At 35.0% G+C, this 17,605-nt stretch overlaps 3 protein-coding genes across 3 annotated transcripts; all 3 read right to left on the minus strand.

The window, feature by feature from the left end:
- Window positions 1-69: 69 nt before the first annotated feature.
- On the minus strand, window positions 70-2,091 carry LOC306880948 (dol-P-Man:Man(5)GlcNAc(2)-PP-Dol alpha-1,3-mannosyltransferase-like; the record flags this gene model as incomplete). The annotated part of the gene is made up of 6 exons (XM_079434750.1): window positions 70-611; window positions 735-878; window positions 1,017-1,094; window positions 1,337-1,542; window positions 1,657-1,777; window positions 2,021-2,091. 6 exons carry the CDS (start codon window positions 2,089-2,091, stop codon window positions 443-445), a joined length of 789 nt encoding a protein of 262 aa, XP_079290876.1. The 3' UTR covers window positions 70-442.
- Window positions 1,657-8,855, minus strand: LOC306881492 (phospholipid scramblase 1-like). Its single transcript, XM_079435632.1, has 8 exons — window positions 7,902-8,855; window positions 6,457-6,727; window positions 6,043-6,117; window positions 5,708-5,900; window positions 4,027-4,138; window positions 3,830-3,929; window positions 2,021-2,181; window positions 1,657-1,777 (listed from the first exon to the last, which is right to left on the minus strand). Exons 1-7 carry the CDS (start codon window positions 7,902-7,904, stop codon window positions 2,105-2,107), a joined length of 831 nt encoding a protein of 276 aa, XP_079291758.1. The 5' UTR covers window positions 7,905-8,855; the 3' UTR covers window positions 1,657-1,777; window positions 2,021-2,104.
- Window positions 8,856-12,450: 3,595 nt separating this feature from the next.
- On the minus strand, window positions 12,451-16,705 carry alg3 (ALG3 alpha-1,3- mannosyltransferase; the record flags this gene model as incomplete). The annotated part of the gene is made up of 9 exons (XM_079434988.1): window positions 12,451-12,994; window positions 13,118-13,261; window positions 13,400-13,477; window positions 13,720-13,925; window positions 14,040-14,160; window positions 14,404-14,564; window positions 15,418-15,565; window positions 16,037-16,136; window positions 16,528-16,705. 9 exons carry the CDS (start codon window positions 16,703-16,705, stop codon window positions 12,826-12,828), a joined length of 1,305 nt encoding a protein of 434 aa, XP_079291114.1. The 3' UTR covers window positions 12,451-12,825.
- Between the last annotated feature and the right edge of the window lie 900 nt (window positions 16,706-17,605).

Here is a 17,605-nt window from a genome sequence, read left to right on the forward strand (position 1 = left end):
ATTCTTTTATATATATATATATATATATATATATATATATATATATATATATATATATATAGCATCTTGTACAAATAAAATGTCCTGAATGAGTCCATTGGCCAACAAGAAGAGATCATTGAGGTCTCAAAGGTCAACTTTGTTGATATGTTGCATAAAAATTTATTTTTAAATGACCTTCAAATAAAGATCCATTCACATTTCCCACTCCGACATCCCAGACTGTGCATCACATTAGTCCTTAAGAATCCTGAGAATCATTGTACTCTCTGAAACCCCCATATAGTAACTTCACACTACCTCCATTAACAAAAACCCCTGATACCGACTCCGGGCACAGATCCCTGGCCGCCCCTGTGTGTCTCTCTGTTACAGAAGCTTGCAGATGGGGCTGAAGGCCAGGGATCATCCCACACAGCGAGTGCTCCGGTCAGATTGAGGTTCAATGGCGCTTAGCCTTGTTGTCTGACTTCTGAGATGGAAGAGCTGGGGTCGGGTTGAGCCACAAACAGAGCAGGATGATGAAATGGCAGACATGCAGTGATAGAGAGCTGTAGTTGGTGGACGGATACGTGTTCCAGGACAGCTCTATTAGACCCAGAATCAACACCCTAAAAGAGAGTGAATAATAATACTCACTGAATAACTAAACTTCTACTCCCAAACACCACATAAACTCAACAAAATAAGACAGATAGAAACAAAAAACAACCCTTGAGTCTGTGTCTTCTTACCTGAGCAGGTGAGCAAGTTCCTTGACTCCCCCACTCCACAGCAGGTAGGGCAGCGTATGGAAGTACCAGACATAAAACTGATAATGCAGTGACCTACTAAAGCACATGCCAATGAAATTAGAAGTGAAAAGAACCAGAACTGTCTGTATGATCCGGGTTAAGGAACCATTTTCATCATATCATCTAGAACTAATAGTGCAAAGTTTAGGAATGCCTGGTTTATTCAAAATAATTTGAACCCAATCCATCATACATTTGATTTCAACAACCATAAAAAGGATATGATCAGCATTGAGCTTATGTACGGTCTCTTTTCTCTCAGACGGATCTGTTAGAATAGACCAAATACTGTTCCCAGACCTGTAATAGAGACAATTTTTAAATGACACATTCAGAAGAACAAAAAGACCTTTGGCGTATTTAGTTTATCAAGTCTTAACATTGGCCTTACGACTTGTAGTAATGTTTTTGTTCAACAAATTAAGCTGCAAGTCCTATAAATAGTTTTTGATACACAATTTCCTTAAACATTTAAGGGGATTTAACCATGTAAAATACCACTACTAATTACAAGCTTAATTTTAGTGTTTTGATTTTTGTACCTCTTCCATCTCTTCAGTGCAAACAGAACCAATGTAGTAATGTGAGCCAAAAGCAAAGCCAGGTGGAAGTATCGATTCAAGAACACATCCTCGGGAAGAAAACGCCAGTTCACCGTCCACTTAAACAGAAACTGCCTGCCCAAGTCAAACGCCCGACTAACATACCCGACCGGGTTCACCAAGAGGAACGGCAGTCCCAATATCAGCTGAAAAGGAGAAAAACAGAGTAGTACATGAAAAGCTGGCGTAAAACAGCAAAAAAAAAGAAAAGTTGAATCACTTTATAAATACGTGAATGTATTTCTTTGTGTGTGTCTAACCTGAATTACAGCGCAGAGAGTGAGTTTGGGTAAAGTTTTCCATAGACCAAACTCACACAGGAGGAGGAAGAGGAGACCAGGAGCGAAGAGCAGAACATTCATCTTCACAGACACCGCTAAACTGTCCACAGCACAGACAAATACATACTTTAAATGCACACACACACTGCTGAAATGACCAGTCATTTATTAAACAATAATTATTCTTATGTTACACAGTGTTGAAGAGATCAGGCATCAAAACATTGTACAGAAGTAGTGGATAACATGAATGGCAGAGAGAGGAAAAAAATAGTTAAAGAGTTAAAAATATCTTTTGCCATTCATCTATCACGCCATATAGAATGAAGACGTTTCTACTTGCCTGTAGAGGGCACATCCTAGAGTCCAGCGGCCATCCAGGAAGAGATTAATGGCTCCGAATAACAGCATCATGGCCACTGGATCATTAAAGAGACGCAAGATGAAGATGGAGTGAATCCGATATGAAGCACAGCAGATGAAGAAGAACACATATGGAGGAACCTTGAAAAGAATAAACAGACAAGCACTATTATTAAGACACTTTCGGTACCATGAATACAAACTTATGTAAATGTCAAAAACACAGTAAAACAAGAAATTTGCAAAACACTGCATTATTAGTAAGGTTTTTGTCATTGTAACCTAGAGATGAGTAGTTGCGGGATTACATAGTTTATATTGAGGCTTAAATTCAGAGGTTTATGTTTACAATAGTTGTTTAGCTGAAGTTGGATATAGACGTCATAGAATTAATACATGTTGTAGAATTAATGTACACTTTATTACATCGTTCATACACCACCATTCAAAAGTGTGAAGTAAGATTTTTGATTCTTATACTGACCATGAATGCTTTTATTTGATCAAAAATAGAGTAAAAACAGAAATATTGTGAATTAGTCTTTACTAATTATCTGTTTTAAAATGTAATTTATTCCTGCAATGCAAAGCTTTGATGTTTTGTAAATTTTCAGCAGCAATTAGTCCAGTCCTCGGTGTCACATGATCATTCAGAAATCAATTAACACATTTGATTTGCTGCTCCAAAACATCTTATTTTTAATAATGTTGAAAACAGTTATGCTGCTTAATATTTGACCGTAATACATTTTTTGGGATTCTTTGATGAATAGAAAGATCAGAAAAACAGAATTTATGCAAAACTGATTTTTCTTTCAAATTTAATCTTACTGACCTCAAACATTTGAACAGTGGTTTGTATATTCTCAGTGTGTATATATTATATTTATAGAGTTGTAACTTTTAGTTTTAGTTACTTTTTCTTATTTGTAAGTCGCTTTGGACAAAAGCGTCTGCTAAATGACCAAAGTAAGTAAGTAAAGTAAAATAGCACTGCATAGTCTTTACTGTAAAAATTAAATCTACAGTCAAAACAAAATTTATTCAGACACCATCATTTCTCACATTATCACAGTTTATTTGCTATAGAAAATGCCACTCAGAGTTAGAACTCACTCAGAACTCAGAGTTAAACTGTGTCAGAACAAAATCATCTTGGAGTCAGATAACTTTAATAGAAAGATATGTAATGGATTACAATCAACCAAAACATTCAACTGTTAGTATGACAATATTTACACAACTATCAATACTTTGTTGACCAATTACCAAGCAATGCTTAATTTTGTTCAATCTGTGGTGTATAAAGGTCGCATTAGCAATTAAAGAAAAAAACACTTAAGCAAAACATGGTCAGGTCAAAGTGTCTGAATAATTTTTGGTCTCAAATTGTTTATCAATTTTACTGGTAGTCCACTGTATGAAGAATGTTTGGAAATAATACAGTTCACTTTATTTTGCTATACTCACTTACATAAATGAACTATAGTGTCCTGCACTCACTAGTAAAAAAATATCAAAAATTATATCTGGTGTCTGAATAATTTTTGGTTTGACTGTGGATTAATTCTTGTTAAAACTACAAAGGCATTCAGTCAAGAGCAGTGAGTTATTTTCTTTCTTTCATTTTCTTGGATTAACATTAAGGACACCGACAGCAGCTAGTAAATTAGGCTACAAAATCAGCAGGGGATCAAATAATTTTTTCCCCCACTGTATATAGATAGTCACTCGTTGTTATGTTGTTGTAGACCACTAGATATGAACATGTACAGTATTTTAGTCTTACCATCCAGTCCAAAATACTCATGATCCATGTTACATTCCTCATTATATCCAGGCCACTTTTTCCATATGCGCCCAATATTCTCACCGATACTGGAAACCAGCTGATGACCCAATACATGAGAATAATTAGAACAGAGTATAATTAGAACTACATGTAAAAGGTGGGCGATACAAATGGCCTGCTGGAGGGTTTCTGACCTGCAGCTCCTGCTCAGAGAGGCAGCGAGTGTAGCAGCAGGAGCCCTGGATCATCATGGCCGAGATGCCCTCAGAGTCACAGACCTCGAAATACGGCGTGAACATGCTCCACCTTATAAAACACATCAGGGCTTATGCATACACTTTTTTTGTTTTAGAAGATTGCATAAGAAGAGTTTTCTCTGAGCCTAGAGAATGTTAATTTGTGTGTGACTGATATTATGTTAGCCTGATATGACGATGCTGAAAGGCTCGGTGTGTGACAACAAACAAACATGGCATGGTCTTTGTTCATGGCTGTCCTGAGAAGGAGGTCATGCTGATGGTTTCATCTCAGAAAGTTCACCACATCTCTCACTATTCAGTCTGAGAGAGATTATTGGAGGGGTTTTTTTTGTCTGGCGCAGTTAATAGATACACAATGGTGACCTTATCTGACAGAATAGTTGGCATTATGATGAAACATGATGTGGATGGCTCTGTCTTCATAATAGATAGACAGTACAGGAGATTACATCATACATTAGATAACAGTTAGATCCGCTCAACTAATTTGATTGGACCAGGGCTATTATACAGCAGTTAACTAAAATTAAATCCATCAAAAAAAAAAAAAAAATTTTTTTTTAAATATATATATATATATATATATATATATATTATATATATATATATATATATATATATATATATATATATATATATATTTTTTTTTTTTTTTTTTTTTTTTTTCTTGAAATAAAATAGATGTTATACTGAAAAATAAATAAGCAAACAAACAAATAAATAAATTTGGCTAGTTTCCAAGGCAACCATTCTCATTTTTTTGTAGATTACCTTGATATAGTAAAATAACTAAAATTGAATAAAAAGTCATGAAAAAATATAGAGTCGAATAAACAAAAACTAAGAAAAAGGAAAAAAAAAATTACTAAAACTTTAGTAAAAAATTCAAAAGGAAAATCAAAAAACTAATTCAAAATAATAATAAAAACTATGATAGTATTTTATTTCTACTATAGTTCTCAAGACAACATTTGTAATTGTCATTTAGTTTAACTTGACGTACTAAAATAAATAAAGAAAAAACAAAAAAAAATTATAAAATGTATTCAGATATTTAAAAAATAATAATACAATTTTATTAAATAATATTTTTTTTTATTAAAATGAAAACAGAAAATGATAATAAAAAACTACTTTAAAATATAAAAAAACTATGAGAGTATTTATTTTGCAGCTATAGTTCCCTAAGCAACAATTCTCAATTACTGAAATATATATATATTTTTTTACGTATGTTTCAGGTAAACAAAAACTAATAAAAATAACAAAAACACACAAGCTTAAAATTAAATCTAAAATAAAAATCCCTAAAAACTATAAAATAAACTTTAAAAACTAAATAAAAAATGTAATAAAAAAAAAAAAATCTAATATCGTATTGTATTTATAATTGATACTAAAATAACATGGGACCCGGACAAGCATGCTGATATTTTTTTATAACACTGGGATGTTTTCATCTGTATATTCAAGCTCCCAAAATACCATGTAAAACCACAGTTAATTGTTTTACATGTCAATCAGATGGCTTTTTCCTGTCTTAAGTGGCTGATTCTTGCAGTGTGCATTAATATTCTAGAATGAAACTGGGATCTGGTTTGCTGTTGATCTCTACCTTTGGTGAACTGTCCCAATAAGCTCTCTGTCTAGTGTATAGGCCCTTATTTCCATCAGGCAGCAGCCGAGCCAGCACATCTCTGCTCTCAGGGGCCTCTCAAACAGAAAGACGCACTCTGCATCCTTATCAAGGCCTTGTAGTGAACAGGATCGAGCTGGCCCGCAGCATTGCATACACATGCATGAGCTCTCTAACAGAGACAGGAACACAAAAACAAAGTTTACCTGTGGCTGCTTTGGTGGCTTTGACAATGTAATAGTACAATCATCTTAAAGACTGATTCACAACATGACAATTTATAGAACGACACACATCCTGTCTCTTATGTTTACCTTCCACAGCCACAAAGAGCTGATCACTGCTTTCTGTGGAAATGCTGTATGTTCTCCGGGCTACACACTGAGGACCTGACACATCACAGAAACATAAACCTTTAATAAACATTTTTATATTTACACGAGAGATTATATAATGTATCTCAAACAAACGCCAAGCTATTCCACTAATCATAAATAAAAATATATTGAATTTAAAAATCCAAAACAGGGATGGAAATATTTTTTAATACTCCTTTAAAGATTATTAATATATTAAAAATATGATTTTATTTATTTTCAAACCATTCTAATATGCTGATTTGGTGCTCAAGAAACATTCCTTATTATTGTCTATATTAAAAATTATTTCCTCATGAAAAATAGTCCGATTTTTTACATTTATTTTACTGTTTATTATGTTTTATTCACCTCGCAGTTCTGGTCTGGCAGTAATATGAAGTCTTGTGACTGTTCTCAGAACAGAGAGTTTTCCCAGTCTTTCATTGTCTGTCTCTTTCCATCCAGGTCCTCCATCCTGTCCTCTTGTCCTGCCTGTATCCCGGTCCCGGAGCACAGGAGTGAGGTCCTGCGTGTCTGCAGTAGGTCTAATCTGCCTGTGGAAAGCCCTGAAGAGCATGTCAATGTGTTTCTCCCTTTCCAGACCAAACGGAAGAGGCTGAGTGGTCACAGATGGGGAGGCCTGATTGAGAGAAAGAAAACACATGAGTTAAAAACAAAGCATATAAAAGTCAAAGTAAATATTTGTCAAATGTCACTGAAAATCAGTGTGAACTGCCATGTGCAACCCATTTGATGTATGTTCACATAAAACAGGATATTCAGTGTGAAAGGTTATAGGGAGAGGTGAGAACGCAGCCAGACCAAATGTGAGTTTAATAAAACGTTTCCCATTCTGCTGTAGCTTTCTAATAAATCTAAGGAATTATTGCAAACTATGAATATTATTGGCAAATTGTTTATGTTCCTCATTTGTAAGCCACTCAGTATAAAAGCGCCTGCTATATGAATAAATTTACATATAATATAGCAATCAAAAATGGCAAAGACTCATTTATACAAAATAAGACAAAAGAGCAAATGTCAATTTGACTGTAATAAAAAAAATTTAACACAAGTTTTAAATTATGTCTCTTTGTGAAAAGCTTTTCATAACCATAATTTCATATAACAATTTATTTATGCATTATATCCATAAAATGAAAACAATAATATAAAACGAATACAGAACATGATCAATAAAACATTATTTGTTACTTAAGAACATTTATGTAATAGCCAAATTTTTTGTATCCATTATTATATTTATATTATTTAAAACCATTATGATTACATATGCTAAATATTTAAAATGTACACAAAAAAGAAATACATAGTTCATTTTGATAAAAAATTTTTTTTTTTTTTTAGGAAGCCATGAAAAAATAGCAACAATTTAAATTCATTCTATTCTTGATTATTATTATTTTTTTAAATCAAAAGTTTGTGTGTAAGCCATAATTTGTTGTGCAACAATGCTGGACACCTTAAATTGGTAATTTACCCAACAATTTAAATTCTTTCATCATTTACTCACATGTTATTCCAAACCTGAATCAGTTTCTTGTTCATGTTGATCATGCTTGGAATGCTGGTAACCAAATGCATATGGAAAAAAATACGGTTGGCTACTAGCAGCTGTTTGTTTACCAACATCCTTCAAAATATATTTTTTCATGATCAACAGAAGAGTTTGGAACAACTTGAGGGTGAGTACATGATGACAGAATTTTTGGGTGAACTATCCCTTTAAGACCTTAACCAATATGAATTCAGCTGCTAAATAGACACAACAAAGGTGTAAGAACAAATCCTACCATTTGAGGTCCTGAGGTTTTAGGAGCTGCTGGGCAGGTGCAGTAGTGATGGGATAAAGGTTTCCTTTACTGAAAAACAGCTTCCAGACAAGCTTCAAATACTGTGTTAGTAGTTGTAATACTACTCCTACACTAACACCCCCTCCTACCCTGCTCTCTCCTTCCCGGATCTGGTCTTTGTCAGAAAGAAAAGTAGCAGTCAGCCATGTAATTAAGATCCTTCTCAAGTTAGTGGGGGGTAGAGGAGTGACATTACCCAACCTGAAACAATTCACGTGATTTCATGCAGAAGATCACCATTTACGTGTGAAAGAAGTTTTTTATTTTCAGGAAAGCATCAACTGTTGAATCACCACACAAAATGAAAGCTGATAAAGAAATTGACAAGCAAATAGCATGACCTTCATAATCATCAACATCTCATCAAATCTCAATGAAGCCAGTCTCAAATAGTTTCAGATCCAACCAACTCTCTTCTCTGGAGACCTTCGATCTCTTTAGTTGGCCTGTAAGTTTGCTAGGGCTGGGTATCGAGTTCGATACTTTTTAGGCACCGACCGAATTGCCTCGATACCACCGACTCCGAGTATCGAAAAACGTCTTGTCGTTCGGTACCAAATTTCGATACCTAAGGGGTTAATCTCATTAACGTCAGTGAGCCAATAATCCTGCAGCGCTAGGTGTGTTTGACTAGAAGTGACGCGGTGCTGATTGATCAGTGTTTGACATCCGCGAGAGCGTTTCGAAAGCGTACGGAGCAGTCTGCTCTCTATATCGCGCGGTTTCGCTTACTTGACACAGACTGAAGCTCGCGTGACATTTCAGCGTCTGCCGTCTCACTAGGACATAAACACATGAACAACAGCTCTGGAACTGCTCTGAGAGTCACTTCATGAGCATTTTACCGTTTGATTTGAGTAAAACTTGCGTCATATCATATACACACAGAACTGTAAGGTATTCCCGGAAACCCGTCAAAATAAAAGTTCGGATTATCTTGGAAGACACTGCGGCAGAAATAAATTAATATTGTTCAGCAGAGTGTACATACTGCTACTACTAGGCTACTATTAAAATTATTAAAATTCTTATTTTCTAAGTAATTATCACACACATTTCTTCCATGTTTTAATTTTAATAGTAAAATTTTGTTTGCCAAAATAAATAAATACATTTTTATTTTCAATAATTTAAAAGAAAAATTAAATGAATGTTTTATGCCTCCATTTGAAAACCAGATAAAGAACACAGAATTTCTGAGGAAAAAGAAAACATTTCATAAGGCTGTTTTAAGAATAAATTTGAATAAACTAAGTAGTTTTTATGCATTCAAATAATTAGTCATACTACAACATAGAATTTAATAACAATAAAACATATTGTGAAAGAAAATAAAACATCCACTTATGAAAGTGGATAAAGATTTTAAATTTCTTGAAGTCTTTAACAACCTAGAATAAATTAATAGAAATGATGATTCTGTCTGAGCTATGCGTTTTAAAACGAGCACACACTAGTGTTGACTGAAAACTATTTGAGCTTTATTAAAATTATTTGCACTGATTTATTGTGTTGGCTATATTTTGTTCCTTTGTGCAGTGGCTCAGGAGATGAGTCTTTGAGTCTGTATACATGTCAACAAGCTGAAAAAAATGAAAACCAAAGTTTTTTGAGATAATGTAATCTTGTTCAAACTGTTTTCATAAAATTGGTATCGAAAAAAGTATCGTTCAGGAACCGGTATCGAACTCAAGGTATCGGTATCGATATTGATATCGAACAATTTTGAACGATACCCAGCCCTACCTGTAGCACTACTAAATTGAAGTGCTGAGAGCTCCTTTGCCATAGTATAGAACAATCTGATGGCTTTTTGTCTCCAGAGCCTCTTCAACAAAGTCCTCCAGACTTCTGCTGGGGTTTCTCTGAGTCTATCATTTGGTTTTACACTTGCGTTCAGCCTGTGATGTCTCCAGGTGAGATTTCAGGTAGATATTTTTTGGGGTCTCCAGGGAAGGGCTGAGATGGTGCCTGGTTAAAATGTCCCGTATTCAAATCTGACAGCACTTTTATCTTAGCAATAGCAAAATAACTAGTATGGGATACTTTGTGAAACCAATCACCAACATATATAGCAGGCCAAAATTACACATTCTTGCCTTAACTTACACTACCGTTCAAAAGTTTTGGGTCAGCAAGAGTTGTTGTTTTTTTCAGCAAAGACACATGAAATTAATCAAAAGTGGCTAAAGATTTACATTATACTTAATTTATTTCAAATAAATGCTGTTTTGAACTTCCTATTCATTAGAAAATCCTTTAAAAAAAAAACACAGTTTCCACAAAAATATTAAGTACAACTGGTTTCAGCACCAATAACAATAAGAAATATTTCTTAAGCAGCAAATTAGCAATATTAGAATGATTTCTGAAAGATCATGTGACACTGAAGACTGGAGTAATGATGAAAATTCAGCTTTGAAATCACAGTAATAAACTACATTTTAAAATATAAAACATTTAAAATTGTAATATTGTATTTGATCAAATATGACTTCTTTTTAAAAATATTTTAAACTCTTACTGACCCCAAACTTTTGAACGGTAGTGTACAACAGCTGCTTGAATTTAATTAATCCATTTCTTACTTTAGTTACGTTTTAGACTAAATTGGACTTGGGGATGTTAACCATATGAACAGCCTAAACAACATTGGCAAATTGAATTTTTGTAGGCTCATTTGTGTTTGGTTTTGTTTTTGACAGCAATTGAATTGTGTGTTTGGCAATGACTGCTTGCTTTTAGCCTTCTTGAGATATTTTGGATTACGCATTTAGTTTGTTCTTTTGGAGTTTTCAGGTAACACCACAAAAACAACCTGCAAAACTTGGGGCTATATTTTTCCATGTTCAATCATAGGGAGAATCATAACTGTGATAACTATGAATGTTATAAAATTATGACTTTTTATTTTTAATCTTACACAAATCTATACAATAAAATGATTCGAAATGACGCTTCTTCAGGTTTTAAGATACTATTGTTTCAAACAGTAAGGGCTTTAATCATCCACTGTACCTTCAGCCTGGTTTGACACAGACTTTTTTTTTCACAAAAAACTTGGAAATGGAATAAAATCATGGACAACAGTTGTATTGTGATTACCGACTACACTTTGGATTAAGCAAATGCATATCATGCACAAAAAAAACAAAAAACTAAATCCAACAGCAAGAAGATCATAAGAATAAGATTCATAAGAACAATCATTCACTCTTCATTACAGAAAAATAAAAATGACACTAAATATATAGCATTTCAGCATTGAATCCGTCTCTCTTCATGCTAGAAAAAAAAACAAAAACACAGAACAAAAAAAGAAAGACCAAAGACAGAAAACAAACTACTAAAAAGAAATGGAAAAGCAGATCTGTGCTGTTCCTTTGTGCCCTATAAATGTAACTATATGATCCTGTTGAGCTTATAGACACAATTGTGCATGGCTGGAAAAATCAACTATTGAAGGGACAGTTCACAAAAAAAAGAACATTCATCCATCATTTACTCACCACCATGTCGTTCCAAACCATACGACCTTCATTCATCTTCAGAACACAAATTAAGATATTTCTGATGAAATACGAGAGCTTTCGGACATTGCATAGACAGTAACTGAATTACTATGGTCAAGACACAGAACAATAGTAAGAACATTGTTAAAATAATCCCATGTGACATCAGTGGTTCAACCTTGATTTTATGAAACTACTAGAATACTTTTTGATGCAGGAGCAGTTGTTCTGACGTAGAACCTGGATGTGTTGCACCATATGCAAGCTATTGAATTCTACATTGATTGTGCTTTAGGTCTTGGTTTATTCTTTATAATATTCCTAAAGTGTGCATTTCCTGAATCCCCAAATTGTGAGAAACTAGTGAGAGAATGTAAAAGTGCATTACCAACGCCGACAGATGAAAGGCTTACCTTTCACACTTTCCCAGTAAATGATTCAGAGCGACTGAAACTAAGTCATCCTCTCTGTCAAAATCTTCAGACATATTTACTTACCGTTTTATGTGTACAGCGTGCATGTTCCTCTGCTTGTAAACAAGCCGCAGTGCATCCAGGTTCTACATCAGACGTAAGAACTGTCGTTAACGCATCGAAGACTGGCATGGAAGAGAAGAAATTGTTGAATAAAGTCGTTTTTGTTTTCATTGTGCACAAAAAGTATTCTTGTAGCTTCACAAAATTACGGTTGAACCACTGATGTCACATGGACTATTTTAACAATGTCCTTACTACCTTTCTGGGATGTTTATTGAGGGTCAGAAAGCTCTCGGATTTCATCAGGAATATCTTAATTTGTGTTCTGAACTTGAAGGAAGATCTTATGGGTTTGGAACGACATGAGGGTGAGAAATGACAGACTTTTTGGGAGAACTAACCCTGTTGAAATGCAGAGATATTCTTTTATATATATATATATATATATATATATATATATATATATATATATATATATATATATATATATATATAGCATCTTGTACAAATAAAATGTCCTGAATGAGTCCATTGGCCAACAAGAAGAGATCATTGAGGTCTCAAAGGTCAACTTTGTTGATATGTTGCATAAAAATTTATTTTTAAATGACCTTCAAATAAAGATCCATTCACATTTCCCACTCCGACATCCCAGACTGTGCATCACATTAGTCCTTAAGAATCCTGAGAATCATTGTACTCTCTGAAACCCCCATATAGTAACTTCACACTACCTCCATTAACAAAAACCCCTGATACCGACTCCGGGCACAGATCCCTGGCCGCCCCTGTGTGTCTCTCTGTTACAGAAGCTTGCAGATGGGGCTGAAGGCCAGGGATCATCCCACACAGCGAGTGCTCCGGTCAGATTGAGGTTCAATGGCGCTTAGCCTTGTTGTCTGACTTCTGAGATGGAAGAGCTGGGGTCGGGTTGAGCCACAAACAGAGCAGGATGATGAAATGGCAGACATGCAGTGATAGAGAGCTGTAGTTGGTGGACGGATACGTGTTCCAGGACAGCTCTATTAGACCCAGAATCAACACCCTAAAAGAGAGTGAATAATAATACTCACTGAATAACTAAACTTCTACTCCCAAACACCACATAAACTCAACAAAATAAGACAGATAGAAACAAAAAACAACCCTTGAGTCTGTGTCTTCTTACCTGAGCAGGTGAGCAAGTTCCTTGACTCCCCCACTCCACAGCAGGTAGGGCAGCGTATGGAAGTACCAGACATAAAACTGATAATGCAGTGACCTACTAAAGCACATGCCAATGAAATTAGAAGTGAAAAGAACCAGAACTGTCTGTATGATCCGGGTTAAGGAACCATTTTCATCATATCATCTAGAACTAATAGTGCAAAGTTTAGGAATGCCTGGTTTATTCAAAATAATTTGAACCCAATCCATCATACATTTGATTTCAACAACCATAAAAAGGATATGATCAGCATTGAGCTTATGTACGGTCTCTTTTCTCTCAGACGGATCTGTTAGAATAGACCAAATACTGTTCCCAGACCTGTAATAGAGACAATTTTTAAATGACACATTCAGAAGAACAAAAAGACCTTTGGCGTATTTAGTTTATCAAGTCTTAACATTGGCCTTACGACTTGTAGTAATGTTTTTGTTCAACAAATTAAGCTGCAAGTCCTATAAATAGTTTTTGATACACAATTTCCTTAAACATTTAAGGGGATTTAACCATGTAAAATACCACTACTAATTACAAGCTTAATTTTAGTGTTTTGATTTTTGTACCTCTTCCATCTCTTCAGTGCAAACAGAACCAATGTAGTAATGTGAGCCAAAAGCAAAGCCAGGTGGAAGTATCGATTCAAGAACACATCCTCGGGAAGAAAACGCCAGTTCACCGTCCACTTAAACAGAAACTGCCTGCCCAAGTCAAACGCCCGACTAACATACCCGACCGGGTTCACCAAGAGGAACGGCAGTCCCAATATCAGCTGAAAAGGAGAAAAACAGAGTAGTACATGAAAAGCTGGCGTAAAACAGCAAAAAAAAAGAAAAGTTGAATCACTTTATAAATACGTGAATGTATTTCTTTGTGTGTGTCTAACCTGAATTACAGCGCAGAGAGTGAGTTTGGGTAAAGTTTTCCATAGACCAAACTCACACAGGAGGAGGAAGAGGAGACCAGGAGCGAAGAGCAGAACATTCATCTTCACAGACACCGCTAAACTGTCCACAGCACAGACAAATACATACTTTAAATGCACACACACACTGCTGAAATGACCAGTCATTTATTAAACAATAATTATTCTTATGTTACACAGTGTTGAAGAGATCAGGCATCAAAACATTGTACAGAAGTAGTGGATAACATGAATGGCAGAGAGAGGAAAAAAATAGTTAAAGAGTTAAAAATATCTTTTGCCATTCATCTATCACGCCATATAGAATGAAGACGTTTCTACTTGCCTGTAGAGGGCACATCCTAGAGTCCAGCGGCCATCCAGGAAGAGATTAATGGCTCCGAATAACAGCATCATGGCCACTGGATCATTAAAGAGACGCAAGATGAAGATGGAGTGAATCCGATATGAAGCACAGCAGATGAAGAAGAACACATATGGAGGAACCTTGAAAAGAATAAACAGACAAGCACTATTATTAAGACACTTTCGGTACCATGAATACAAACTTATGTAAATGTCAAAAACACAGTAAAACAAGAAATTTGCAAAACACTGCATTATTAGTAAGGTTTTTGTCATTGTAACCTAGAGATGAGTAGTTGCGGGATTACATAGTTTATATTGAGGCTTAAATTCAGAGGTTTATGTTTACAATAGTTGTTTAGCTGAAGTTGGATATAGACGTCATAGAATTAATACATGTTGTAGAATTAATGTACACTTTATTACATCGTTCATACACCACCATTCAAAAGTGTGAAGTAAGATTTTTGATTCTTATACTGACCATGAATGCTTTTATTTGATCAAAAATAGAGTAAAAACAGAAATATTGTGAATTAGTCTTTACTAATTATCTGTTTTAAAATGTCATTTATTCCTGCAATGCAAAGCTTTGATGTTTTGTAAATTTTCAGCAGCAATTAGTCCAGTCCTCGGTGTCACATGATCATTCAGAAATCAATTAACACATTTGATTTGCTGCTCCAAAACATCTTATTTTTAATAATGTTGAAAACAGTTATGCTGCTTAATATTTGACCGTAATACATTTTTTGGGATTCTTTGATGAATAGAAAGATCAGAAAAACAGAATTTATGCAAAACTGATTTTTCTTTCAAATTTAATCTTACTGACCTCAAACATTTGAACAGTGGTTTGTATATTCTCAGTGTGTATATAAATTCTCAGTGAAAAGATCCTGGCATTTCTTGCGTAAAACAACAAGTGACTGAACAGAATGTACAGTATGTATAAAGGTAAACTACATGGATTTGCATTATATGGGGTCATTACCTTTTTGGTGCGATGGTAAATGCGGAACACGAGCAGGAGGGTGATGAGGTAGAACACAGCGAACACATACTGACCCAAACGAATATTCTGTCCACGATCAGTAAGATAATACAGCCCAGTGAACATATACACAAAACCAGCTGGATACCTGAAACACACATACAGTATACAGTCCAGTACATGATTAGTGGCCAGATTTTCATTTAATATGCCATACTACTGCCAGTGTTGGGGAGTAATTAGTTCCATGTAATTGAATTACAAAATAAATGTAATTGTAATCAGTTACAGTTATTGAGGAAAAAAAGTGTAGTTAAATTGCAGTTCTGAAAATGAATCTGAAGATTTTTACACAGATACATATTTGATTGATTGACTCTAAAATATGTGAGGAGTTTAGGACACATGCTTATTCAATAACTGTTTTATTTCCTATATGGGTTTAGGCATTTGCTTTATTTTTTTAAGTACCGTTTTTGTTTTTTTGCCAAGGAACTGATAGATACCAGCGTTTTCTGTCATAGCTATGCAAAGATTAGATTTGAAAAACAGTCTCATAGCTATTAAACTATATCTTGTTATGATCTCTAAGCTGGAAATGTTGTATGTTGACACTTACACCAGCGGCCCTGTGTCGCCCTTCAGCTGTGTGTAGTCATATGTGCCATTAATAACTCCCTCCACCTCATCCATATACGCCTTCCAGTCGATCTCTGTATCTACACACAACACGTGCATCATTAGACAGAGCAATCACGATGGCACTTGTAACTGGCATCTCTCTGCATACTGCAATGCAGAGTCATGTTGTCATTTTGGCTGTATGGTGTGTGCGTGACTGACAGACATGAGCACGTGTTCCTTTTAGGGAGTCTCGACAGATCAAATACAAATTTAACCAGACTATAATTTTGGATGGTAGGTGTAACAGTTGAATATGTATGAAATAAAATAATGAATAAACAACTGCATTAACAGCATGCAATTGTATCCCATTTGAACACACAGAAATCAAGCAGTATGGATTTTCTTTAGTCTGTTGTTCCATTAATGAATTGTTCACTTCTCCAAGGATCGTGTCAGTGACTGATTCTACTGCACTTAACTTACATGCAACTTTTTGGATCACCCATATGTTAATCCCAACTTCCAGGAACCAAAGGACAGCCGTGACCAACAACGTGTACTCTGCTTTGAACAACACCATATGTTTGTCCTGCCATATGGAGGAAAGAGTTTTCTGAATCTTAGATGGCAGAGTAGAGGATTTCTTCTTTCCTCCCGCCATGCTGGCCGCCTTCCTTATTAGTGAAGTCAGCGGATTCAATCACAGCCGTATTCGGAAACACTGAGTTACAAATTAAAAGTCCGTGGAGTGGAAATAAACGAATTCAAAAATGACATTGAAAAAAAATCGAGAAATATTTATTCGCTTGCTTGCTTGTTTATTTCTGCTTATTTCTGAATAAAATGTTTCATATATCTCATTTAAGATAACTGCAGAGGTCAAATTTATAAAGAACGTTTTTTTATTATCATAATGAAACCACGTATAGGTTAAAATGTGTTTGGCTGCATAAAGTTGTGTCAAATTCATAGTAAAGCAAAATTCACAGCCACCTAAAAAGGTGCTCGCGAGTTTGTTATGGGTATCGAACACCCCCAAAAATAGTTGCGCTGGGAGACGCCAGTAATGAACGCACTGAGCTGCATTAATTCAATCGCGGATTTATGGATTCAAATAGGATTTTACTCTCGGCGTAACATTATGCAGCATGGCTGAATCCAGGAAATGTGCCTATGTTAACTTGTGACCTGTTTGCTAGCCAAAATCTAGTTTTACTGTCACAATAAGTTAACATTTCTCCAGCCAAAGCACTTCTAATGCTGCTGAATGATTATGATTTGATCATACGATCAGAAAAATTGCACATCGTCACAACGAATCCCATTAATGTATACACTGTTATTGCATAACAACACCCCGAAGTTTAAGTCTAGTTCTATGTTGCGATCCAGTGGATCATTGGCAAAACAAATTCTTACACTGGCAGGCTGCCCACATACACTTCTTGTTTTACAATGTTAAAAAAAACCCTGCTTAACTATCCAAGACAACCTTTAAAGTGTAACTACTACTAGTAAAACACTACCAGTAATAATCAGGATTCCGATATGGACAAATATC

This window comes from Barbus barbus, assembly GCF_936440315.1.
Source record: "Barbus barbus genome assembly, chromosome: 15".
Classification (NCBI taxonomy): domain Eukaryota; kingdom Metazoa; phylum Chordata; class Actinopteri; order Cypriniformes; family Cyprinidae; genus Barbus; species Barbus barbus.

Coding starts and splice junctions, on each gene's coding strand:
- LOC306881492 (XM_079435632.1), bottom strand. Junction 6,118..6,456: donor TGCCAGACCAGAACTGCGAG/GTGAATAAAACA, acceptor GTGATGTGTCAG/GTCCTCAGTGTGTAGCCCGG. Junction 2,182..3,829: donor TGAGTATTTTGGACTGGATG/GTAAGACTAAAA, acceptor ATTCTTTTCAAG/GTTCCTCCATATGTGTTCTT.